At 38.2% G+C, this 25,186-nt stretch overlaps 13 protein-coding genes across 13 annotated transcripts; 9 read left to right on the plus strand and 4 right to left on the minus strand.

Moving 5' to 3' along the window:
* Positions 1–41: 41 nt before the first annotated feature.
* On the plus strand, positions 42–1,756 carry SPOG_00374 (glycerol-3-phosphate dehydrogenase Gpd2). Its single transcript, XM_013167883.1, has one exon. The coding sequence runs from the start codon at positions 352–354 to the stop codon at positions 1,471–1,473; it is 1,122 nt and encodes a 373-aa protein (XP_013023337.1). The 5' UTR covers positions 42–351; the 3' UTR covers positions 1,474–1,756.
* Positions 1,757–1,852: 96 nt separating this feature from the next.
* Positions 1,853–3,827, plus strand: SPOG_00375 (GTPase activating protein). Its single transcript, XM_013167884.1, has one exon. The coding sequence runs from the start codon at positions 2,236–2,238 to the stop codon at positions 3,637–3,639; it is 1,404 nt and encodes a 467-aa protein (XP_013023338.1). The 5' UTR covers positions 1,853–2,235; the 3' UTR covers positions 3,640–3,827.
* A 5-nt stretch (positions 3,828–3,832) lies between these two features.
* SPOG_00376 (DNA replication factor C complex subunit Rfc2) lies at positions 3,833–4,910 on the minus strand (the record flags this gene model as incomplete). The annotated part of the gene is made up of 2 exons (XM_013167885.1): positions 3,833–4,781; positions 4,837–4,910. The coding sequence occupies 2 exons, from the start codon at positions 4,908–4,910 to the stop codon at positions 3,833–3,835; spliced, it is 1,023 nt and encodes a 340-aa protein (XP_013023339.1).
* Positions 4,911–5,245: 335 nt separating this feature from the next.
* SPOG_00377 (PWWP domain-containing protein) lies at positions 5,246–6,487 on the minus strand (the record flags this gene model as incomplete). The annotated part of the gene is made up of 2 exons (XM_013167886.1): positions 5,246–6,047; positions 6,087–6,487. 2 exons carry the CDS (start codon positions 6,485–6,487, stop codon positions 5,246–5,248), a joined length of 1,203 nt encoding a protein of 400 aa, XP_013023340.1.
* A 467-nt stretch (positions 6,488–6,954) lies between these two features.
* SPOG_00378 (U2 snRNP-associated protein Sap155) lies at positions 6,955–10,814 on the plus strand. The gene is made up of 2 exons (XM_013167887.1): positions 6,955–6,969; positions 7,021–10,814. Exons 1-2 carry the CDS (start codon positions 6,960–6,962, stop codon positions 10,560–10,562), a joined length of 3,552 nt encoding a protein of 1,183 aa, XP_013023341.1. The 5' UTR covers positions 6,955–6,959; the 3' UTR covers positions 10,563–10,814.
* SPOG_00379 (nramp family manganese ion transporter) lies at positions 10,574–12,924 on the minus strand. The gene has a single exon (XM_013167888.1). It carries the CDS (start codon positions 12,308–12,310, stop codon positions 10,751–10,753), a length of 1,560 nt encoding a protein of 519 aa, XP_013023342.1. The 5' UTR covers positions 12,311–12,924; the 3' UTR covers positions 10,574–10,750.
* Positions 12,862–14,681, minus strand: SPOG_00380 (dolichyl-diphospho-oligosaccharide-protein glycosyltransferase). The gene is made up of 2 exons (XM_013167889.1): positions 14,635–14,681; positions 12,862–14,572 (listed from the first exon to the last, which is right to left on the minus strand). Exon 2 carries the CDS (start codon positions 14,511–14,513, stop codon positions 13,176–13,178), a length of 1,338 nt encoding a protein of 445 aa, XP_013023343.1. The 5' UTR covers positions 14,514–14,572; positions 14,635–14,681; the 3' UTR covers positions 12,862–13,175.
* A 487-nt stretch (positions 14,682–15,168) lies between these two features.
* SPOG_00381 (FKBP-type peptidyl-prolyl cis-trans isomerase) lies at positions 15,169–16,486 on the plus strand. The gene has a single exon (XM_013167890.1). The coding sequence runs from the start codon at positions 15,240–15,242 to the stop codon at positions 16,305–16,307; it is 1,068 nt and encodes a 355-aa protein (XP_013023344.1). The 5' UTR covers positions 15,169–15,239; the 3' UTR covers positions 16,308–16,486.
* Positions 16,487–17,343: 857 nt separating this feature from the next.
* Positions 17,344–18,820, plus strand: SPOG_00382 (uncharacterized protein; the record flags this gene model as incomplete). The annotated part of the gene is made up of 3 exons (XM_013167891.1): positions 17,344–17,548; positions 17,602–18,338; positions 18,365–18,820. 3 exons carry the CDS (start codon positions 17,344–17,346, stop codon positions 18,818–18,820), a joined length of 1,398 nt encoding a protein of 465 aa, XP_013023345.1.
* A 382-nt stretch (positions 18,821–19,202) lies between these two features.
* Positions 19,203–20,525, plus strand: SPOG_00383 (spindle pole body protein Nuf2; the record flags this gene model as incomplete). The annotated part of the gene is made up of 2 exons (XM_013167892.1): positions 19,203–19,213; positions 19,283–20,525. The coding sequence occupies 2 exons, from the start codon at positions 19,203–19,205 to the stop codon at positions 20,523–20,525; spliced, it is 1,254 nt and encodes a 417-aa protein (XP_013023346.1).
* A 174-nt stretch (positions 20,526–20,699) lies between these two features.
* On the plus strand, positions 20,700–21,906 carry SPOG_00384 (ubiquitin carboxy terminal hydrolase Uch1). The gene has a single exon (XM_013167893.1). It carries the CDS (start codon positions 20,879–20,881, stop codon positions 21,557–21,559), a length of 681 nt encoding a protein of 226 aa, XP_013023347.1. The 5' UTR covers positions 20,700–20,878; the 3' UTR covers positions 21,560–21,906.
* A 203-nt stretch (positions 21,907–22,109) lies between these two features.
* On the plus strand, positions 22,110–23,361 carry SPOG_00385 (tropomyosin). The gene is made up of 2 exons (XM_013167894.1): positions 22,110–22,154; positions 22,204–23,361. Exons 1-2 carry the CDS (start codon positions 22,137–22,139, stop codon positions 22,669–22,671), a joined length of 486 nt encoding a protein of 161 aa, XP_013023348.1. The 5' UTR covers positions 22,110–22,136; the 3' UTR covers positions 22,672–23,361.
* Positions 23,362–23,552: 191 nt separating this feature from the next.
* On the plus strand, positions 23,553–25,178 carry SPOG_00386 (actin cortical patch component with EF WH2 motifs; the record flags this gene model as incomplete). Its single annotated transcript, XM_013167895.1, has 1 exon — positions 23,553–25,178. A coding segment is annotated over one exon (1,626 nt), but the record flags the coding sequence as incomplete, so codon positions are not given.
* Positions 25,179–25,186: the final 8 nt, after the last annotated feature.

Genomic DNA, 25,186 nt, shown 5'->3' on the forward strand with positions numbered 1-25,186 from the left:
TAAAAATTGAAGTGAATGATATTTCTCATTACCTAGTTTATCTCCATGGATTCTGCTACATTGATCTGTAGACGATCTATACCAACCTTTTTTTCTGAGATTCATATATATTCAATTTTGGTAGTTAGAACTTATCTAAATATAAAGACAATCTTTAGTGGTAAACGACAAGAGTACTTCTGAATATTCCTGAATCTTTAGACTCTCTTTTTAATTGGGATACTAACTTACAGTCTGACCAAGTTTCGAGAGGCTTTCTTACAAAACTATTGGAATATAGTACTACAAAAATCTGGTGTATTATTTGCATACAAACTATTGAAATAGATCTGTTTGGTATAAATACACAATATGAGTGGAGCTTCCTTTAATTGTCTAAGTGCTTTGTCGCATACTCTTCAAAAACAAATCACATCTAAGCGTGTTTCCGTTGGCGTTATTGGCTCTGGTAATTGGGGTACTGCCATCGCCAAAATATGTGGAGAAAATGCTAAAGCTCATCCGGACTTGTTTAATCCTCAGGTTCACATGTGGATGTATGAAGAAAATATTGATCACCATGGCGAAACCCGCAAACTTACGGATGTATTCAACTCGACTCATGAAAATGTGAAGTATTTGAAGGGTATTCAATGTCCCTCTAATGTATACGCTAACCCCGATATCCGTGATGTTGGAGCCAGAAGTGATATCCTTGTATGGGTTCTTCCACATCAATTCGTTGTACGAGTCTGCGATCAATTAAAAGGCTATTTGAAAAAAGATGCCGTTGCTATTTCTTGTATCAAAGGAATATCAGTCAACGCTGACCATGTTTGTCTTTTCTCAGACATCATTCAAGAACGTACAGGTATGTACTGTGGTGTTCTTTCCGGAGCCAATATTGCAAGCGAGGTAGCAAAGGAAAAATTCTGTGAAACTACTATTGGATATGATCCTGACAGATCTGTCAATCCTTTGTATACTGCCGAAACCATACATTCTTTGTTCAACCGACCCTATTTCCGTGTTCAGATTGTTAAAGACGTTCCAGGTGTAGCCTTAGGTGGTGCATTGAAGAATATTGTTGCAGTTGCTGCTGGTATCATTGATGGACTTGAACTGGGTGATAATACAAAATCCGCCATTATGAGAATTGGTCTAGCAGAAATGCAAAAGTTTGGAGCCATGTTCTTTGATTGTGATCGTCTTACTATGAGTGAACAATCTTGTGGTATTGCTGACTTGATCACTACTTGTCTTGGTGGTCGGAACCGTAAATGTGCTGTTGCATTTGCTAAAACTGGTAAGCCTATGCATGTATTAGAAAAGGAACTTCTTAATGGCCAAAAGTTACAGGGTGCTACTACTGCTAAGGAAGTTCACGAATTTTTGGATCATCAGAATAAGGTGGATGAGTTTCCCCTTTTTAAAGCCGTGTATGACATTGTCTATGAGGGCTTACCTGCCAATAAATTGCTAGAAGCTATTTAAATCTCTAAGCATCGTTTGATGAGGTTTTTTTGATATTTTTTAGTTTCATATTACGTCCTGCTGGTGAATTTGGACTTAGACTCGAAACTTTAATCTGTATCAAATTGCGAAACTAATTTTGAAAATAAAAAAAGTCGAGTTTTGAGTTGATTCTGTTCCCCTTGTGTAAGCTTACTACTAATGCTGGTTTTAATTCTTCGCGTCCATCGTAACTTTTGGTTATTAATATAGTTAAAATAGAAGTTATTGTTTTAAACAGTGTTTTAAGAATACCATTTACCTAGTAGACCAAAAAAGGTAGATGATCAGAAACTGACTTGACTATAATCCTGACACTTTTACTATTCCTTACATTTCCAAGAATCGCTGGGCTACAAATAAAGATCTCGCATAGAAAAGCAGTCTTTTCTTTCTTAAGTCGATAAATAATTCGTTAAAAAGTATTTATTCAATGTACATTTTTGTCTAAAAGAAAAACTTAAAGGGAAAGTTATCTTTAGGCAATACCGTAGTGTCAATACCTGTGATTCCGACAACTTTTCGAGTTTTTTGACATTTTTATTTACTTAATATCCAAAACACCCTTAAATTACTTGGGTTTCGTATACCTGCCGGCCGAAGGCTTATACTTCCTTTTCAAATAGACAACTACTGCATTCTTTATATTTTGCATTTCATTTATACTGTCTAAAATATATTACCATTCTCTATAACTGGAAGGTGTCGTTCAGTTTTAATCTAGTTTTTTTTTAACGAAGAAACATGGAATCATTCGAAAGCGTTAATACCAACAATGGATCTTCAGTAAAGAAGAACTGGTGGTGGGGCACGAAAGGAAAAGGATATCAGGTGCCAGGTCCTTCAAGAAGCAGTTCATCGGGCCGACGCTCATCGGATGAAATTATTCCAGATGAATTGATTGTTTTGGATGACTCGTCTTTATGCAATGTTCCCTTGGAGCTTCCTACTGGAGTATCCAGAGATACAGCTTCGAAAAGTTTTTCCAAACTCACTCGAGAGGACCAGATGCTTAGCTTACGACTGAACAGTGTTCAGGATTCTATGTTTAAAAAAGCCCCGCGTCAATCCACAGACGCTCTTCTTGATCCTGGCCCTGTAAGTAAGGAAAAGCAAGCTGTTCTTTCTGTCGGTAGACCCTCTTGGCTTCCTCCTAAGTCAAAAGCAGAAGAAAAGCAGCACCTCCGAGAATTTGAACAAATTAGGAAAGCTGCTCTAAACTATGACAAACAAAGCCAGAAGGAGAAATTCAAGCAAATGGAGCGGCAACGCAAAAAGAATCAATATTTAGTTCAACTATGGGATCGTTACATTTTTCGATACTGGCCTGATAGCCTTGCATCCTCTAAAGTTACTGGTGTTTGGCGAGAGGGTATTCCTTCTCGTGTTCGCGGCAAGGCTTGGCAAAAGATAATTGGAAACCATTTACAGTTAGATTATCAATCATTTTTCCTTGCATGCGAGCGTGCTAGGAAACTTGGGTATTCTAATGAAAATGAGCAAACCCAAAATGTTAATATGTTTTGCCATGATAGAAGTGCACTTGAGGTAGATCTTGAAAGTACAATTCCTCAGTTACATTTATTTCAAAAAGGAGAAGCACTTCACAATGATCTAGTTCAATTGGTATTAGCTTATTCCGCATATCGTTACAATGTCCGTTATGTGCCTGGTACTAGCTTCATTGGAGCTTTGTTATTACTGAATATGAATTTAACGTCTGCCTTCAACTCGATGGTTAACCTTTTAGATCGTCCTTTCATGCAGGCCGTATACACTCAGGATAAGGAAGCATTGGCTTCTTTCACAAGTTTGTTTTTAAGTTCACTGAAGAAATCACTTCCAGATTTGGCGAATCATTTTAAATATACTTTGCAGGCTCAACCAGATCAGTATTTGTATCCGTTGTTGCAGAAATTTTTCATCCCCATGAATTCTGTAGATATTTCTTCTCGCATCATGGATTGTTATTTGTTAGAAGAAGACCCATTCTTGATCCAAGTGCTTGTGGCCTTGTTTTCACAGTTGAAACCGAAACTATTGGATACTGATTTTCGTTTAATGCAAAATACTTTGTTTTATCATCCTTGGAAGCTTGGTGAAGAGGATGAGTTCATGAAGAAGGTGTTTGAGACATCTATCTCTTAAACAATGAATCTGCCCGTTTTAAGATTTAGCATTGATTAAGTCTTTATTTATTTGGTAGGGATAGCAATCCGCGATGATAACAAAATAGAGCAAAAATAAAAACATGTGATATGGGTTTTATTCTAGATATATAATAGCAGGTATATAAAAAAAAAGGTATAAGATCTATTTGAAAATTACTTTTTGCGCAACATTAAGAAACAACAGAGATAAAGGAGAGTAGATCTAGTAATTGAAGGGCTTCATCCGCTCCATCAGAAAGGCGCTTATCGATTTCTGATAATTTTATGAAAATCTTGTGTTTTGCTGGACTGCTAAGTGTTTCTTCATCCAAAATAACATCATGCAACTGTGATAGAATAATTCCAGTTGAATAGCCTTCTGCTTCTACTTCGCGCGTCACAGCCTCGATCTTCAAGATATCTTTGGTATAGGCTGTATCAAGCAAAGTACGAATGGTGTTTGAAGGAACGGCTCCTGCAAGTTCAACAATACTGGCTACAGTGACCGGCATTCCCTGATGAAGAGTCGCAGCACTTTGTAAAAATGTGATAGCTTTTCTCATATCTCCGCCAGAATATTTTACAAGAGCATCAACAACACCGGGTTCCATTTCGACATTTTGATCTGTAGCAATAAATTCTAGCCTTTTAGAAATATTTTCAGCATCCAAAGGTTTAAAACGATATTTACTACAACGGCTGGCTAGAGGATCGATGATCCTAGTCATATAATTGCAGATTAAACAGAATCTGGTAATTTTTGCGTACATTTCCATAGTTCGACGAAGCGCTGCTTGAGCATCTTGGGTCATTGAATCAGCTTCATCAAGAATAATAATTTTGAAAGGAGGGCAGGGATATCCATCTACCGAATTTGAAACGGTGGTCTTCGCAAATGTTTTCACCTTGTCTCGGATAATGGAGATACCTCGCTCGTCAGAAGCATTTAATTCCAATATTCTTGATTTCATTAGTTGAGGCCCAAAGAGTTCTCGAGCCAAAGCCAAAATTGTAGAAGTTTTTCCCGTACCAGGAGAGCCATAGAAGAGCATATGTGGTAAATTGTTGGACAGCAATGTCTTTGTTAATACCTGAATGGTAGCTTCCTGAGAAGAAACTTGGTCTAAGGATTTGGGACGACTTCAAGAACGCGTCAGTTTTCAGTACCGCATCAAATTGTCTTTTATTTACTTACTATAATTCTACCCAAGGAACCGATTTCTTCGATTCTTGTTCAGTTGGCTTGGACCTTGGAACAAAGAAGGACATATTTATTAGAAATATATAGAATGAATGAGAATTCCTATATATACAGGGAAAAACAAAAAGAGGAGCTTTTGTTGGTACTAGACGCGTTTCGGGAATAAAGAGGAGCAACGAGCGCGCAAAATCTAAATTGTGTTGCAGGTATATAGGTATGACAAAATAGTAAATATAAGGGAATTTGTGTTGATTAGGAAAAGCGTCTCAGAAGGATGAGTGTGAGTAAATATAACTAAGGATGAAGTTTGCTTTTCTCAAAAATGGAACCAACAAATGAGCAAATAAACATAAAGCATGAGGTACTCGACACTAGGGCAGGCAATGATGAGTGTTGTGAAGACTTATGCAGGAATTGTAGGATTGACCACAATTTCATTTTTGTTTAGCGGGTTCGTTTCAAGGGTAGATAAATTTGGTTTGTTCAACAGTTTCAGAAAATAGGTAAATAAGACGTGGAATCTGTCAACAAAGTGGTATCGGTGCTCTAATTGCAGGTCTGAAAGTTCTTTTAATTGAGAAAAGAGTTCGAAAAGCTTTGTGTTTTCAATCAACTCTGCGTTTAAGCCTGAAAAGTTCTCTAATTTTTCCAAAATGGAATGGACATCAGTCATTTCGGATTCGGTAGGATAATGATTGAAACAAAGCAGGATTCTTTGTAGTTTGTAACAATAGTACATTAATATCTTCGCTCGAGCATAATAGGCTTGAGCATAAAGGTCCGTTGTACTAAGAGGTTGATCCAGCTGAGATTTAAAAGAAAATACTGGGAGCTTTGGTGGAGAGAGACTAGCCCTTGCTGCTTCCTTTTCTGACTCTTTCTTTGTAAGTTGCTTTCCTGGTGATGCTTGGGTTGGGGGAACAGTCTTGTTTTTATTTCGAATGTGCCGGTCACCGGAATCAGGACTTGTATATCCTATCCCTTCTTTTCTGTTGCTTTTTTTGTACGTTCTCTCTATAGTAGTGTCTTTCCCTTCATCCTCAGATGAAGGAATTTGTTTCGTCCCATCTTCCTTAAATTCCTCGCCTGCTTCATCTTCCTCCTCTTCTTGTTCATCTTCTTCTTCTGTTTCCTCAGCATCAGAAAACGAGCAATCATTTTTGATTGAGTCGGCAATAATCTCAATGGTCTGTCTTATATAGGAACTAAATCGGTTTGATTCTAAAATGTATATACATTCATACAGATCTAGGCAGCCGACATTGCCCATTTGTATAATCGCATAGTCTCTAGACGGAAGGAATTGTACTGCTAGTCCTTTGTATTTTGCTAATCGTTTCGATATATCCTGAGGTATCTCTTCTCTACGGACAATTCTAGAGGGCCACCATGGATAGAAACTGTATTTTACTAAAACATATTTGCCTTCTTCAAAATAGCTATCTGGCTTTTTATTAGGTTTATACTTTTTCAATGACCATCGTCGATCCTGCCTAACTTGCTTTTGAAGATTTTCCAGCGAGCCCTCGCTACTTACAGTCTTTTCTGCCTTTTTCTTCTTTGATGCTTCCTTTAAATCCACTTGTTTCTTTGATCTTTTTAAATTCGTATCGCGACTTCGATTTGTAGCTCTTGTTGTTACCATGACGAATCCCTGAAAGGCCAGTAAGTTGGGCTCTGTTAATTATTAACAGCTAACAGCTTGAAACCTACGATACTCAGACTTTCTTAAGCTCATAAATCTGGCATTGAATAGATATATCTATTTTCTTATTTCTGATATTCCTTTTGAGAATGAATGAAAATAATGCGTTGTTGTAACATTGTAATTTACATTAGTGACTTACGTTAGAATTGCTTAGTAAACATAGAAAACGATTATGGTAGCTTTCAACCAGAAACGACATTATGTAGAACATTGACATTCCTAATTGAATATTTCTTAAATAAAACCCAAAGTAAACCGGTGATACTAAATAAAAGTTTGTATATCGATAATTATTCAATGTTTGTATTCAAAGACTTTTTATCAATTAGTTTAATGAATTTCGCTACACCTCATTAATTAACTATACACGTCCTCTTCATGGTGAGTTAACTAAACCTTTGCCAACAATATGTCGAGCGGTAAGTTGGAAGAATACTGTATAAAAGCAGGAGGAATTAACAACATGACAGTAGAAGATGCTGAGCTGGAGAACCTACGAGCTCAGAGAGAGCAATTGAGGAAACAACGGGAAGAATCTAAAAATTCAGTGCTTAGTAAAACACCAAGTATTGCAGGTACCCTTGATTCTCATCGTGTACAATATGATACTCATATATATAATACCAGCAATGTAACAGATGGATACGACAGATCAATCGATGTCCATGACGATGCATATGAAGAGAATGAAGAAGGCATACCAGATGGAGGCGAAACTAGTAGACCTTTAGTGCGTCAATATGAAGCTCCGAAGGAGCTTCTGACTGAATATGCCGATGTAAATTATGACCCTATGGCCGAGATGCAATCGAAAAAACAAATTCAAGACCGAGAATCGGACTATCAAAAGCAACGATTCCAAAGAAGATTAGCACCAACAAGGAATGACGCTTTTCGAGAAGATGGTAAGATAGATGGTGGAAGGTCATATGCAGATGCGATGCGTGAGGTTGAGTTAGAGAAGGAGGAAAGCAGAGTGTATCGTGAAATTAATCAAAGGCGTCGTGAGGGAACCTTAGAAGAAATAGAAGACCACAAATTACCTGAAGAGAAAAAACGTACAGTTGAAACAATTCCCTCTGAACCCGCTCCGAAGCCCAAAAGGTCCCGATGGGATCAAGGCCCTCCTAAGGTAGCTGAACAAGCCGCTGTTCCTACAAGGAGATCTCGATGGGACAAAGCTCCGGACGCGTTTCCAATTTCAGATTACGTTGCAGAAAACGGTGTACAGAAGTTGGAATCGGTTTCCCAGGAAAAGCAAGTTCCTATTCATCCTAGGATTACTGATGAAGAATTAAATTCACTACTTCCTTCAGAAGGATATGTAATCTTGGAACCTCCTGAAGGATACCTTGAGTCGATTCACCCCCAGTTGAATGAAAAGGAAAATTTAGTAGATACTTATCACATTCCCCAAGAACAACTATTACCTCAACACAAAGAATTGCCTGCCACCTTACCCACGGAAATTCCGGGAGTTGGTGATTTGGCTTTCTTTAAACAAGAAGATGTGAAATATTTTGGAAAGTTACTTCAAACAAGAGATGAAGCCGAATTGTCCATTGCCGAATTGCGAGAACGAAAAATTTTAAGACTTCTGTTGAAAGTCAAGAACGGTACTCCTCCTATGAGAAAAAGTGCTTTACGTCAATTAACGGATCAGGCTCGTGATTTTGGTGCTGCTGCTTTATTCAATCAAATTCTTCCTCTATTAATGGAACGAACTTTAGAAGATCAGGAACGTCATCTGTTGGTGAAAGTAATTGATCGGATTTTGTACAAACTTGATGAGTTGGTTCGTCCTTTTACACATAAAATTTTGGTGGTTATTGAGCCTCTTTTAATCGATGAAGATTACTACGCTCGTGCTGAAGGTAGAGAAATTATTAGCAATTTGGCGAAAGCTTCTGGTCTGGCTCACATGATTGCTACTATGCGGCCAGACATAGACCATGTTGACGAATATGTGCGGAACACAACTGCTAGAGCCTTTTCAGTTGTTGCTTCAGCGCTTGGTGTCCCTGCGCTTCTCCCTTTTTTGAAAGCAGTATGTCGTAGCAAAAAATCTTGGCAAGCGAGGCACACTGGAGTTCGCATCATTCAGCAAATAGCTTTGCTAATGGGATGCTCTGTTTTACCGCATTTAAAAAGTTTGGTTGAATGTATTGGCCATGGCTTGGAAGATGAACAACAGAAAGTTAGAACTATGACAGCATTGGCTTTATCCGCATTAGCTGAAGCGGCTACACCGTATGGTATTGAAGCTTTTGACTCTATCCTTAAGCCTTTATGGTCAGGCGTTCAACGTCATCGAGGTAAAAGTCTTGCTGCTTTTTTGAAAGCGACCGGATTTATAATACCTTTAATGGAACCAGAGTATGCTAGTCACTTCACCAAGAGGATTATGAAAATTGTTTTAAGAGAATTCAGTTCCCCTGATGAAGAAATGAAGAAAATTGTTTTAAAAGTTGTCTCTCAATGTGCATCCACGGACGGTGTTAACCCGGAATATTTAAAAACAGAAGTTTTGCCAGAATTCTTCCATTGTTTCTGGTCTCGAAGAATGGCTTCTGATCGTCGTAGCTATAAACAAGTTGTCGAGACGACGGTTGTTTTGGCTGGTCAGGTTGGTGTTTTGCAAATTGTAGACAGAATTGTGAATAACTTCAAAGACGAATCTGAACCTTATAGAAAGATGACTGCTGAGACCGTTGATAAGGTAATTGGTTCTTTGGGTGTATCTGAAATCGACGAACGTATGGAAGAATTGCTGCTGGACGGTGTTCTTTTTGCATTTCAAGAACAATCTGTTGAAGAAAAAGTCATCTTGAACTGTTTCAGTACTGTCGTAAACTCGTTAGGAGTACGATGCAAACCTTACCTTCCCCAAATTGTATCTACTGTTTTGTATCGTTTGAATAATAAATCTGCAAATGTTAGAGAGCAAGCTGCAGATTTAGTTTCAAGAATTACCGTAGTGATGAGAGCTTGTGGTGAAGAGGCTTTGATAAGGAAACTAGGTGTTGTCTTATATGAATACTTAGGGGAAGAATATCCTGAGGTTTTGGGCTCAATATTAGGGTCACTAAAGGCTATTGTCTCTGTTGTTGGCATGTCCTCAATGCAACCTCCTATTAAAGATTTGTTACCCCGTCTTACACCTATTTTGAGGAACAGACATGAAAAGGTTCAAGAAAATACAATTGATCTTGTTGGGCGAATTGCAGACAGAGGTTCAGAATTTGTTTCTGCCCGTGAGTGGATGCGTATATGTTTTGAGTTAATCGATATGTTGAAAGCGCATAAAAAAAGTATTCGAAGAGCAGCTATCAACACCTTCGGTTATATTTCGAAGGCCATTGGGCCACAAGATGTTTTAGCTACTTTGCTAAACAACTTGAAGGTTCAAGAGCGTCAGAATCGTGTGTGCACCACTGTAGCTATTGCAATCGTAGCTGAAACGTGCATGCCATTTACTGTCATACCTGCATTGATGGCAGATTATCGAACACCAGAAATGAATGTCCAAAATGGTGTCCTGAAGTCTTTGGCTTTCATGTTTGAATATATTGGAGAACAGGCTCGCGATTATGTTTATGCGATTACTCCTCTTTTAGCAAACGCGTTAATGGACCGGGATGCTGTTCATAGACAAACTGCTGCTTCTGTGGTAAAGCATTTGTCATTAGGTTGTGTTGGCTTGGGGGTTGAAGATGCAATGATTCATCTACTAAATCTTCTTTGGCCAAACATTTTAGAAGAATCACCTCATGTCATTAATGCTGTACGAGAAGGAATTGATGGGATTCGAAACTGTGTTGGTGTTGGTGTTGTTTTGGCTTATTTATTGCAAGGACTTTTTCATCCAAGTCGGAAAGTTCGCAATACTTACTGGACTTCATATAATTCTGCATACGTCCAAAGTGCTGATGCTATGGTCCCTTACTATCCACACGTTGAAGATGATCAGTTCAATTCTTACGAATTAAAAACATTGCATATTTGCATTTAACAAGGAGTGGTGTTACGAACGGTTTTAATGTTATCTAAATTGGATTTGAGAAGGTCTGTGTATATGTATAATAAGATTTGTTATTCTTTAAATGCTAGAAAAGAAAAAAAAAGCTGTTAGTACAAAAGTTAACATACATAATAGTTCGCCTTAATTTAGACAATGCTTAAGAATAAATAGTGATTAGCTCAATAGGAAACTCCCATTCCTAACCAAATAATAAGAAGTAAATTTAACGCAGTGAGAAATAACCATATTAACCAAGTAAGTATAGTCATGGGCCAACCTAAGCTTAGATCATGGACATTTCTAATTACTTGACCAGTTTCTTCATCAACCGTCTCCGAGTAAGTAGACATTACTTTACGAGAACACGTAAACATTACAAGAGGAAAAGTTAAGATAGGCAGCAAAATGGAAAGGCAAACTTGACTTGCGTTCAAGACTTGGTTTAGTCCGCTTTGACCTACGGCAGCCGCGACAACTAAGCAAGGGATGATCGCTATAGATCTGGTAAGAGTTCTTCGAATCCAAGGACGTAAATTCCAATTGATGTAACCCTCACTAACCATCTGGCCAGCTATAGTACAAACATAGCCGGCACTCATGCCAGAAAACAAAAGCGCTACAGCAAATAATTTACCACAAGAGAGAGAGACATATTTGGTAAGTAAGTCATAGATAGAAAATAGGTCCGAGGTATCAGCGTTGCTAGTGTTATAAAATACAGCTCCTGCAACAATTAGGATACTAGAATTAGTAAAGAGGGCAAATGTAAAGAGAGAAAGAGTTACTTCAACAACTGAGTATGTCAAAGAGTGCCTAATTGTTTGGATAGAAGGCTTATAGTCCGAACAGTCATCTGTAGGAACATAATTTCCAGTTCGAACATCAAAATCCTTTAAACGGGTCTGAACAAGACCAGATCCTAGAAACAAAGAATGAGGCATGACAGTGGCTCCAAGGATTCCAATACTACTGTATAAGCCTTCACGTGAAAAAACGGTGGAATTTGGAAGAAAGCCTTTGAAGACTTGACCTGCTCCACCAATATGAACACGGCCAAGAACGACAGCAAACGAAATAGCTACAACAAGCACTAGCATAGCAACAGCAGCTTCGAATATACGGACGCCGAGCATAGATCCTTCAGGACGCCAAGCAAGTAACACAAGTAATACGTCCAAGATAGTAATGACAACACCAGCGACAAGCGGAATTTTCATTAAAATCTTTAAAGCGACTGCGGTACCAATGACTTCTGCAATGTCTGTAGCAACAATTGCAGCTTCGGCCAAAATATAAAAGACTATACAGACGTATTTATGATAATGTTCTCGACAATTCCTTGCCAAGTCAAAGCCAGTGACAGAGCCCAAACGGCAGCATAATGCCTGTAAGTAAACAGCAAAGAGATTCGATAGGAAAACGATGAAAAGAAGTTTATACTGGAAACGGGCACCAGCGTCCAAATCAGTAGAGTAGTTACCTGGATCTATATAAGCGACTGCAATTAAAAATCCGGGTCCTATAAACTTGCAATATTCTCGAATTTCATAGCTACATTTTTTCCAATACTTCGAAAGTTTGGTTTTTTTTTCCGTTGAGTGCTCAAAGGATCCTTCTTCATCAGAAGGCAGATATGTGGAACGATCATTGCTTGCAAAGTTATAAGGTCTTGTAACAGTTAAAGATTCTAATGACTTCATTTCTATCATGTCCTTCGAGTTGGCAGAATGAGAGGACATAAAACTATCAGTTGGTTAAGGAATTAAAAGACAAAAGATATAACAAATAATCACCAATCAATTCTTAAGGATGTCCGTTCCTCCAGAATTCCACAAATGCCAAGCAACCTCAGTATGAAGTATCTACTTATCAATACAAAGTAATTGCAAATTAAATAATAGTAAATATATCAAAAACCAATCAACTTTCAGCTTTCCTTCTTCGTTTTCACAACAATTTCAGGGAAGAGTACATATGACCAAAGGTTGTTAGCCCGCAAAACAGTCACTTCAGTTAGTCTTTGAAATTGCAAGTTTAATAATGTAAATTTTTCCTTTTAGTCCCCTTGTGAACGGTCAATTTCACTTCATTGACCTTTCGAAGTTTGGGTGAGTAAAGGTAAACTTCTTAAGTGTTTATGAGCGTAACTTGGGAATAAGCTGCCTTCGAAAAGTGACGATGTTACTTTGATTCCTTACTGATCTCAACTGAAAAATCAAGTAAAAATCAAAAGAGAAAGGCTTAAGAGTAGTTTTAAAGTATGCTGAGAACAGAAAATAAAATTTAAGAATAAAAAGAGAAATTAGGTTAACTAAAGTACGGAAAACGAAGACTTTTTTAAAGTATCCTTTTGGAGCAGAGAATAGAAAGATGGTTTGAACAAAGTCATTTAAGGGATTCATTTATAAGTATAAAAAAAATATAAAAGAATGTAAATTTGGGTTTATTTCAAAATAGGTTTTTATAAATTAAACTCATGAACTTGTGCAAAAGTCCAGCGTTAAACATCATAGGTGAAAACCAAAGATTTAAAAAATCATTTACGTGCGTATGGAAAAGACAGAACTTTCGTTTTTATATTCTTTAACGGACCACTCCAAAAGTTTAAGGGGCCCAAATAAGATAAACAGAGGTTGCAAGGATCAGAAGTAATGCAGTAATGATTGCAACGCGCATGTACATAACGGAATTATCAAAGCTGTAAGAAATCTCAACAATCTGAGATGGATCACCATCAACGACATTGGAAGCTTCAAAAGTGTAAACTTGTCGACCTTTTGTGTCCAGAAATTTGTGAACGGTGTTAACATTCGAGGAGTCAGCCTCTACAGGCAATTTTACAGAAATGTTGGAAGCGCCTTCTGGGAAAACATAAGACCAGGAAGCTTTTTCAAAAAATAACTCTCCAGGAACCCAAGTGAGAGGAAGTTTTATGAAAATTTGTCCATCCTCGTGAGTAGTGAAGGTGGAATAAGGCATAGACCAGCCCAAGTTGTACAGATAGTTCCAACCACCAAACACTGGGTAACGAGGAAGCAGCTCCAGCACTGTTTGTTGAGGCTCAGTACGCATATGAGAGGTGGTAATGTTTCCAACTTCATCAGTGTAAGAAACATCGCTTACGTCGCTCGGCAAAGTAATTAGAAAACGATTGATGGCGGTGGAGATGGGATTGTAGAAGTTCTTCATGTACCATCTAGCACGATCGAAAGGAGTCTTCAATTTAGCAGAGCGGTTTTCGAGAACAATTCGCTCCGAAACGTCCATCTTTTGGCGGTACTGATGAAACTCAACTTGCATGTGAAAATCGATAGCATTGGGAAGAGGTGTGGTATGCTCATAGCGAACTTGAATTTCTTCCGAGTTGTCACCGGGCAAAACGAAGGAGCGAGTTTCATAAACAATTGTATTTCCGTTACGAGCAGGAGATTCATCATAAGTCGTATACGACTCAACGTTAGAGGATGGAAGGATAAAGCGAGTACGCTGTTGTTCAGTAGAATACAAACTGTCAAGGAACCGAGAGGTTTTATACACCAAAAACTGAGAGTCATCTTGATCAATAGCAGAGGGAAGAGGACGAAATCCATGAATCAGGCTGGTTCGGACGGTAATAGTACGGCTTTCACCTGGCTGGACGGGGGTTTCCAAGAAAATATCAAAGGAAACATCATCCACTTGGGTGAGTTGAGCCTTCTTTTTAGAATGATCCTTTAAAACAGCTTCGATTTTTGCGATTTCCTCACCACGATTAACATGTTGATGATAGCGATAGACGGTTTGAGGCTCATTTCCTTCATTGACAATGATTAACGAAGTCGTTTCCTTGACGAAGGTAGACCGCAAATCGATTGATCGAATTGCATTGCTATTCTTCCAAATTTGTTCAGCAAAAACATAACCTGTGATTAATATCCATAGGAAGGCCTTAAAGAACCACATTTTGACGGGTTATTTTGTACAGAGTCTTCGTATTTAGTGCTTGTAACGTTTAAAGGACTCTAAAAATAGAGTTAGATATTCACTCTTTTAAAAAACTAATACTTCTTCAAAATCCTCTTACAATCCTTTCGAATATTAACCCAAGTTTCTAGTTTTATGTAGTATGGGACAGGTAAATATATGAAGCTGAAGTATTACTTTACCATTTGCCGAACTTTGCTGGAACTCTGTAAATGAATAATGATATTTAAGAAATCCTTACATGCTGAGTGAAGAAAAGAATAGAAAATTTATAAATAAAAATAAAAATAAAAAGAGAATCCAAGGAATTTTAATTTACGATAGAAAACAAAACAGCTGAAAATTCCAAAGAATATGTGATTTTCATTTTGCTGTTCTAAGAGTAAGCATTTCTTTGTCAGTTGGTACCATCCTCTTAAGAAGAATTCTGTCGTATGTAGACACCATCACGAAAATAAAAGGAATAAATTTCAACAGCTCGTAAATGATTTCCTTTTCATTTAAAACTCTGGGACGAAATTCCATTGCTTTTTGTATCGTATTCCAGATTTGTTTCGCTAAACAAAACCTTATATTAAGCGAGAAATAAACAACGCTCTTCGAGAGAAATGAGAATTTTCACCTTTCCTTTGTACTACAGTGCAATAACTTAGTATCTATAGAATTTGGGGTGAAAAGGTCGGAATTGGATCATTAAAACAAAAAATGAGTGTTGAGAGAACTATTTACAGCGTTAAGATTGATAAAGAGCGCGTCCCTCTATTCGATGAAGACTTTTACCAAGGTTTTCGCAGTGAAATGACAGTCCATTTCACCATGGCTGCTCTTGACCCTGCAGTAAAGTCCAATGATCCTGTTACAGTGAAGGTAATTACTCGCCTCCAGCATTCTGATGATGAGGATGAAGAAGATGAAGAGAAGGATGATGAGGAAGAGCAATTTGTCCTTTGCACCCTCAAGAAGGGAGCAATTTATCAGCAACCAATCAATCTTACCTTTTCTCCAGGCGAAGAGGTGTTCTTCGAAAAAGCAGGTGATGCTACTGTCTATTTAAGCGGTTCTTGCACGGTCACCAACGTCCCCGAAGACTCTGAAGACAGCGACATGGATGATGATGAAAGTGGAGATGATGAAGACTTCATCTTTAATGACGATGGCTTGAGTGAAGATGAAGACTTTGACTTTGCTGCTTCTGAGAACGAGGATGAAGATGAGAGCGAAGATGGTGGTGCTCGTATTGAGGAATTAGGTAGTGATGAAGAGCAACAAGAAGATGAACAAAAGCAAGGGTCTAAGTTGGAGTCCCCTCAAAAGAAAGAGAAGCACACTCAGGAAAAAGAAGAAGAAGTAGAATCTAAAAAGCGTCCTTCTGAAGAAACTCCCGACACAGAAGAAAAGGAGAAAAAGCAGAAGTCAGAGAAGCCCGCGAAAACGTATGCCAAGAAAACACTGGAAGGGAATGTAGTCGTTCAAGACAAGGTTATTGGCAATGGACCTGCAGCCAAGAAAGGAAAGCGTGTTTCCATGCGCTACATTGGTCGTTTGAAGAACGGCAAGGTATTCGACAAAAATATCAATGGCAAGCCTTTTGTCTTTAACTTGGGCTTAGAAGAAGTCATTAGAGGTTGGGACATTGGCGTTGCCGGTATGCAAGTTGGTGGTGAACGCACTTTGCATATTCCTTCACTTATGGCTTATGGAGCCAAACGTCTCCCCGGAATTCCTGCTAACTCTGATCTGATTTTTGATGTGAAACTTTTGGCTGTCAATTAAATTCAGCTTGGTCGGTAAAATGTAACAAAAAAAAAATTAAGGTATTTTGGTCAATTATTTCTAATATGGTTTGGTTTGGTTTTGTCTTAGGTAAAACTTTGGACGAATATAGCGTTTTTCATAGATTTTATTGAATGATGAAGTATAAATAAATATATATAAAGATTTATACATATAAACCTGAAAATGTATATAGTCAACAGGGAGGAGAGAAACTAAGCTGGAATCAATCTCTCATCAGCATGCAAAATAAAACGTACTAACAGATTCGTGAATTCATTGATGATCCTACAACAAAGCGACCGCTGCATTACTAGATACTCTCTTACAAAGATGTTTGATTCTTGCAAACCGATTTGTTTATCAAACCCTACCCTACTCTCTGAGGAAATCCCATGGTTGCTGTATCGAATCGGTGAACAAGGCCATCGTTAGCTTTCCCCGGGGCGTATGTAACGAATGCTTTCTTTGTTTACACTCTATGAAGTAAAAAATTTAAACAAGCAAAGCATTTGTTGCCAAGATGTTTCCCTTAATATGCTGGTTAAAAATTTTAAATATAAAAATAAATTAAATTAAATTAAACAATGAAAATCTGTAAAGTTCTTTGTTGCTCACATTTGCTAGTACAAGTCAATTATAGTTACATAAGTTATTCATGGTTTTTTCCCTACAGTCGCATAGTTTTATAATCTTCTTAGGGTGAACTACTGATTTACTCGTAGCAATGAGATTACCTCTTGCCGAAAGAAGCTTCCTTGATATCGCTGTCGATGAACCCGGGGTATTATCATGCCAAACCAGGAATCTTACTATCCTGTCGGCGGAGATGAACGGTGAAGTATCCTGACTATGACAATGATGTCTTTCCTTTTTCCTTTTCTTTTTCTATATATTTGCTCCTGTTCCTGTTGAGATTCTCAAGTAAATGAATTGCAAGCTTACTGTCAAATCAAAGGTATCGTATGAAATACTCGCTTTGTCTTGTGAAGGAAATTTAATTTTGCATTTGTTGATTCGGTTTTTTTGCACTATCATGATCGACTTTACTTCTACTTCTGTCAAAGCTAATAACAAGGTCTTGGAAACTAAATCCAGTACGAAAGACTATCAATCCGCCGGCGATCCCAACTCCAAGGTTCCTCAAGGTCTGTGGTCCTTTGACGACGCCATGAAAATGGCACCTGAAACAGTCCGAAACTTGCAACTCGCTCACCTGAACAAGCTGCGTACTATCCGTGGTCATGCTCGAAATTTCGTCAAGGCTGAAAATTCTCGATTTATGATGATAAAGGACAGCAACATCTTGATTTAATCGGTGGTGTCGGCGTCGTTACTGTTGGAAACAACAATGAATATGTCTGGAATTGCTTACAAAAGTGCTTTAACGAAAAACTTTACATGATGGGCTCTATTTCGTACCGTAATCTTGCTGCTGCTTTTGGTAGCAATATGGCATTGCTTTCACCTGGTCAAAAGCTTACTCGTACTTGGACTGCTACCGGCGGTGCTGAAGCAAATGAGGGTGTTATCAAATTAATTCGACTGGCTACTCGCTATAAGATCAACAATAAACGGTTTCTCTCTACCCTCAACTCGTTCCATGGCAAAACCACTGGTAGTGTCTTCTTGGGCGGTAAGGAAAAATGGCAGAAATACCAAAGCCCTTCCCTGTTCGACGTGGATTATGTTCCTTATGGAGATTTTCATGCACTTGAAGTTGCTCTGATGTCTGGTATTTACCGCGCATTTGTCGTAGAACCCATTCAAGGCGAAGGCGGTGTCATTGTCCCTCCTCCCGGCTACTTTGCCAAAGCCCGTGAACTTTGTACAAAGTATGATACCTATCTTGTTCTGGATGAAATTCAAACAGGATGTGGTCGTACTGGCAAATTTTGGGCATGTGAGCATGAAAATATCATTCCTGACTGCATTTCCTTCGCCAAAGGTTTTTCTGGAGGCTTAATTCCTTTCGGCGGTTACATCGCTACTGAAGAGCTATGGAATGCTGCTTACGGTACAGTTGAAACTGTTTTTTTCACACCGCTACTTACCAGGTAAACACACTTGGTCTTGCCGCCGGCGTTGCTACCATTGATTTCATTTATCAGAACAATCTTCTTGACAGAGCGAATAAGCTTGGTGGTATTATGTTTGACCGTCTTAGCAAGCTTCAAACCAGATATCCCGATATTATTAAGGAAATCCGCGGCCGGGGTATGATGGTTGGTATCGAGTTCTTCCGTCTCCCTGCCGTTGCTCAAGAAGTATTCGGTGAGTTTTATGCACTTCCTATTGTTAACGATCTCGCCGATAATCATCGTGTCCAAGTTTACTGCTCATTAAATAACCCTTCTGTTTTCCGTTTTCTTCCTCCCTTAACAATTCCTGAAAAAGATTTAGATGAAGGTTTGAAATCTGTTGAAGATGCTGTTGCAGCCTTCAGTGTAAAAATTAATAAAGATGTCATGGGACAAATCTTCCTAATTAATACTAATAATTTTTTTTCATAACTCATTTCGCTTTCATTATTATATTACTGCTTTTGATTCTATAATGCTATATCTATTGTTTGTCTCTTTTAAACTGGTTATTTCAAGAATAAAGTATGTATTACAAAATACATTTAAATATATGATTTATAAAACTGAGTACTCTCTTGATTATTTAGATAAATAGTTCGTTTCATCTTAAACTCTAAAAGAAGCTTTGTACAAGCAATTTTCCTAGGTTCATGATTTTCATTCAATATATCCATATAATCCTATAACCCACTGATATTTTCTAGTTTTGACTGTTCTCTTTTATCCTTTTTTTTTTTTCGTGGCATTTTTGTTTCTTCTTATTTTTATTTATTTATTACTTAATTTATTTGTTTTTCTGCTTTACACGTTCATGTCGCGAAGGTACATTTTTCCATTATTAGAATCGGAGGAGATTTTGGAATGTATAGCGGGTTTAGGAATTACGTTTAGTAAAAAAGAACTAGTTCAGCCAACATCACAGGCAGTCATTTCCTTATGTGAAGAATTTCTTGACATGTTTATGGGGCTGACTAGTCAGGATTTAGAAGACAAGGCGAATTCGCTACAGGATACGGTTGAAACCTTCGATATATTACGCGAATCGTTACGGTTTATGATTTTTTATAAAATTGCAAACCAATTCATGCAAAGCATTTGTGTCGATGACTTTTCCGTTCAAGACCTATTAAAGCCCACTTCAAATCGACTAAAGCGAATTCTGTCGGGTGTGATTAATTTTGCAAAGCTTCGAGAACAGCAATTATTACTCTTCGAACCGGACATTCAAAAGCGAGAAAGTTTGATCGAGAATTATTCCCTACTTAATACCCAAAGACAAACTCTTGAACAAGAAGTTTTGCTGAGTCAGGAAAAACGAGAACAAAATCAAATTATTATTAAACAAAATGAAGAAAGAAATGACCAACTTTATCAGAATCTATTGGAAATAAAACGAATTTGTTCGCAAACCAAATCTGAATACGATCAAATAAAGCAGGAAGCACTCGAGTTGAAGGTAAAGCATCTTGAGGTAGAGTCTTTGATATCAAATACGTTACACGAAACAGAGCAGCTACAATCTTCCATTGTGCATTCTCCCGAAAAACTTCAAATAAGAATTTTGGATATGTCAGATCGTGTTCAGTTAGATCGAACGCAGCAATTTGAATTGGATAAGAAGTCAAAGTACCTTCAGTCTAAACTTAATCAACTATCTCTGACGGAAACGGACCTAAATGCTTGTGTAAAGGTACTAGAAGAATGTTTGGTCGAAGTGGACAAGCTTGAGCACGCTTCCAACCTTTTATCATCGAATCAGGAACTATGTGAACAAGTTGAAATCAATAAAAGGAAACTTGAGTTTCGTAAAGAACAGCTTTTAAAGCAGTTGTCAAACGCACAAGAAAAGTTGCAGCATGAGCAACAATCCAGAAACCAAAAGTTAGAGGCGGCGAAACAGAGGATGGATCAAATTAAGGAAGAATATCAAGAGCTACTCCAAATCCGGTCTCAAAAAGCCCAAGAGGCTGATCACAAGCAAACCATAATTGAAATGACGGAAAAGCAAATGGCGGATATGAAAAGAGAACTGGACTCACAAACTTCCTTAGTAACTATCGAGTTTGAAAAGCTGAAGGCTCATGTTGAGCTTTACATCGCTGAACTCTTGCATAGCATTCGCTGTTCGCAATAAGGCCTTTTACATCGAATCATAAGCATATTGTAAATTACTCATGGTATAGTTCTGAATTATATTTGCATAGAATGAAAAATTAAATTAGGTATACTAGAAATACATTCCATTTTTGGAAAGATGAAAAACTACTTCTATACGCTCTCATAGTATCTTGCAATGCCCAAATTTAAGCAAGGAATGAAGCCATATTATTTTCTCTACTAAACTCCAATTCATTCAATTATTAAATATTTAGGCATTCTCTTGTGGAAAATATCATAGGTTTTATGGATACATAAGACGAATTTTTAAACTCTCACATCATTCTAATCTTACCACCACAAGACTAAATCTACAAATATTCGAACAAGATGTGGAAGCCATTAGAAAATAACCCAGAGGTTTTGGAGCCTTATTTAAGGAAATTAGGAATTTTGAATGCAAGTGTGTTTGATTTGTTTACGTTGGATGAAATTCCAGAATACATTCCTCGTCCTGTGGCAGCACTTTTGTTGGTTCTTCCATCTCCTGGAAAATTTGATAAATCCCAAAAAGAATCTAAACTTCTCTCAGCTGATTCCAAAGAGGTGGTCTGGTTTCCTCAGCTGGTATCCAATGCCTGTGGTACTGTTGCTTTGGTGCATGCTATTGCTAACGGAAATCTTTCCAAGCAAAAATACAACTCTAAATTTACAAAAGATCTCTTAAAAAATGCTAGAGAACAGACAGCTGATGAAAGAGCAAAGATGTTAAAAGACTCTGAAGAGGTAGCCAAACTTCATGCAGAATTCGCCGGTGAACCCGATGAAGAAGAAGAAGGAGATGAAGAAGATGAAACAGATCTTCATTACATTTGTTTTGTTAAAGGAACACAGGAACATGATTGCCATTTTTATGAATTGGACGGTCGTCGCGAAGGACCAATTCAACACTCTGAAATTGAAAACGACGTTTTGGACCCTAAAGTGTTTTCTGTTATTAAAGACTATGTGCAAAAGACCAACTCTCCTTACTTTTCCTTAGTAGCCATTACGACAACCGACGACAACTGAATATGAGTTGAGTGATGAACACAGGGGTAATGAAGTTCGAGTTATTTATTTTTCTTTTATGATAAAGCTTACTACCTTACTCTTCTTGATTCAATATGATTGAACCTGCCCAAGCATTCCATATGCAATTTGCTAATACCATAGTTCCTCATTCATGAAACTTATAAAATCATTTATGAACTACTACTCGACGGTTGCAAGTCTGCCTTACTCGGATGTCAATGCTTTTACATTCATCATGTTATTTGTTTTACGTTATTATATGAAAAAATAAAATTGAATAAACTGTGTCTTTAAGATAACCTATAACCTGCGTCCAAAGCTATCCCTCAAATATCAAAAACTCTTCATGTCACAAAAAGTTGCTTTCAACTTTCATAGAGGACCATTTAGAGCCTTTAAGTCTGTAATTGAAAGCAACGTTTGTGTAAGGCATGTTTCTTTGTTTGCCATTATTCTTTTGTCTTAGCATTGTGTCGTACGTATATTCATCACCCTTACCTTAAGAAACGAATATACCCTGAATCTCCATCTGTCCACCTCCACCAACAACCAAGCATAGACAGAAACGATCAAAATGGATAAGCTTAGAGAAGTATGATACAGAAATATTGAAATAAGTATCAAGCTGCTAACAGAAACAGAAAATTAACGCTGCTCGCGCCGAAACTGATGAAGCCGTTGCACGCGCCGAAGCTGCAGAAGCCAAGCTGAAAGAACTAGAACATCAAATGTCTATTAAAGAACAAGAATATGATTCCCTTTCTAGAAAGCATGAAACTTCCGAGTCTCGCTTAGAAGAAATTGAAGAGGAGATGAAAGATTTACGCCTAAAAGCAGACGATGAAACTGGCCAAAAGAGTGAAATAGAGCAAGTTACTCGGAAGGTCGAGCTATTAGAAGAAGAACTTGAGACAAATGATAAGCTCCTTCGCGATACCACAGAGAAGATGCGCCAAACAGACGTCAAGGCTGAACACTTTGAGAGACGCGTTCAGTCGTTGGAACATGAGCGTGATGACTTAGAACAAAAGCTCGAAGATATGACTGACAAATACGCAAAGATTAAGGCTGAATTAGACGAGGTTCACCAAGCATTAGAAGATTTATAGATTCCAACGCGTAATGCTCCGAATTACAGCCTGCTTTTGTACGTACAAATCTGTTTCCTTGTTCGATTTGGTTGGCTGCTCATTGGACTAATTGTGCCAATGAGCTTTTGGATCTTACATCGGCATGTCCGTCGTTAATGTATGAACTATTACCTTCTTTTTGATGTACCTTTCATTTACCAATAAGTTTTTTAACGAAGCTTCGCAATTTGTACTTGGTCATTCTATCTTGTTTTCAACGTTACGTTTTATTATCTTTCGATTTTGAAATACAATCGACTCTTTAAGTCTAAATTTTTTTTTTTACTTTTTATTATTTCTACCGTTCTTTATGATACTATATTGAAGAGAACTGCGATTCATGAAGTATTCCAAATTCTATATCCACTCTCTTTGCACGTTTACTGTGTCAAGTTCCACTCTTCATGAAGTATATAATCTGCAAGTTGTGATTCCAATCTTTCAGCAATGGTAAATGAAATGTATATATGCAGAATAGTAGCGATACACATACTAGAAGTGTTAGCCAGTATGACAAGAGCCAGATCGATTGTTTCCTAGGAAACCATAGATAACTTCAGATTACTCTTTCTTTCAAGCGTTATACGTATTGGTAATTAGAAACAAAACCATTTATCCACCTAGAGAACTATATTACGTAGGCTTGTTAATTTCATAATTACAGCAAGGTCAACAATGCTCTTTATTGTAATGTTGCTTTGTATGTCCATGTTACCTCGAGTATCTCTCGTTTAGGTCGTTCTTGGAATCCTCACCTCAACCTACAATTCTTTGTATATTCCATAAATTCAGCATAAGCAACGAAATTGGCTGTAAAACGACGTGTATATATTTATTAATTTCCTCATTAACGTCGTACAATGTCATATCCGAATCCGATGAACGATTCACCGTACGGGTATGGCACGAACAGTGGCATGCAGCCGAACATGACTGGTCATACCATGCCAATGACCCAAAATAATATGGGATTTCAGCAAAGTAGTTATCCTTACCAACAGGGTTATCCAGCTGGCGGCCTTCCTGGAACCAATCCAACGATGCCCTTTCAGCAAAATGCCATGAACACCGGTTATGGATATCCATCGCAGCCTATGACTTATGCAAACGCACCTGCATCATCTACTTTTCCATCTCAAATGACTGGTTATAATGGAATGATGGGTGCAGGAATGCCGCCTATGGGTTACGTGCAACCTCAAAGAACCGGTACTGCTTCAGTACCACCAATGGGTGGTTTCATGCAACCTCAGAGAACTGGCAGTCAACCTTTTTATCAAATGAATAGCTTTATTCAACCTCAGCAAACTGGAAGTGCTTTGCCTCAAGCAACCGGTTTTGTGCAGCCTCAAAGAACTGGAAGTGCCCCTCAAGGTTTCTTTCCTCAGCAAACAAGTGGGTTTATGCAATATCCTGGAAATGGCGGTCAGCTTTATAATAATCCAATGAATGGCTATATGCAGCCTCAAAAAACTGGTGGTTTCGGCTCTTTTATACAACCACAAAAAACTGGTACGATGCTCTCCCAACCTACCTTACAACCTCAACAGACTGGTTCTTTTGTGAGCCAACCCGGTTTCACACAACCTCAGACTATGGGTGTAGCACCTCAAATGACTGGACTTATTCAGCCTCAAAGAACCGGTACTGGTTTCATTCCTCAAACAACGGGTTATCTTCAATCACAACCGACAGGCCCTTTTGCTGCCTTTGTGCAGCCTCAGCCTACTTCGATGCCAACATCAGCCGCACCTTTGAAACCTCAAAAAACTGGTCAAATTCACATTAGTCATGCTATGGATACTAGACTTTCATTTATTACAGCTTCGGACCAAGAGAAATTTGAGAAATTGTTCCGCTCTGCCGTTGGTAACGAAGAAGCTATGTCTGCTGACATCGCTAAAGCTATCCTCGTTCGTTCAAAGCTCCCTACACCCATCCTTTCTAAGATTTGGTCTTTATCCGACACTACTCGATCGGGTCATTTAATGTTTCCTCAATTCGTTTTGGCTATGTATTTGTGTAACCTGGGTCTTACTGGAAAACCTATTCCAGATAAGGTGCCAGATAATATTCTTGGTGAGGTCAATTCAATGGTTGATGCAATATCTTTCTCTTTGCATGATAGCTCTAGTCAGTATGCTCATCCAGTTTCTCAGAATAATGCTCAACAAATGGCTGCTCAAATGTTCAATGGTGTTCAGCAAGCCGCTGGTATTCCGTCCCAGATTACGGGGATGTTTCCTCAGCAAACCGGAATGCAACCTCAAATGACTGGCTTCCAACAACCGATGATGCCCCAAAGGACAGGTGGCATGCCAACACAAATGACCGGAATGCCTATGCCTCCTATGATGCCTCAAAGAACCGGCGGTATGCCTTCACAGATGACTGGTGGTATGCCCCCGATGATGCCTCAAAGAACCGGCGGTATGCCTTCACAGATGACTGGCGGTATGCCACCGATGATGCCTCAAAGAACTGGAGGTATGCC

The sequence above is a fragment of the Schizosaccharomyces cryophilus genome (assembly GCF_000004155.1).
Source record: "Schizosaccharomyces cryophilus OY26 unplaced genomic scaffold supercont4.3, whole genome shotgun sequence".
Classification (NCBI taxonomy): domain Eukaryota; kingdom Fungi; phylum Ascomycota; class Schizosaccharomycetes; order Schizosaccharomycetales; family Schizosaccharomycetaceae; genus Schizosaccharomyces; species Schizosaccharomyces cryophilus.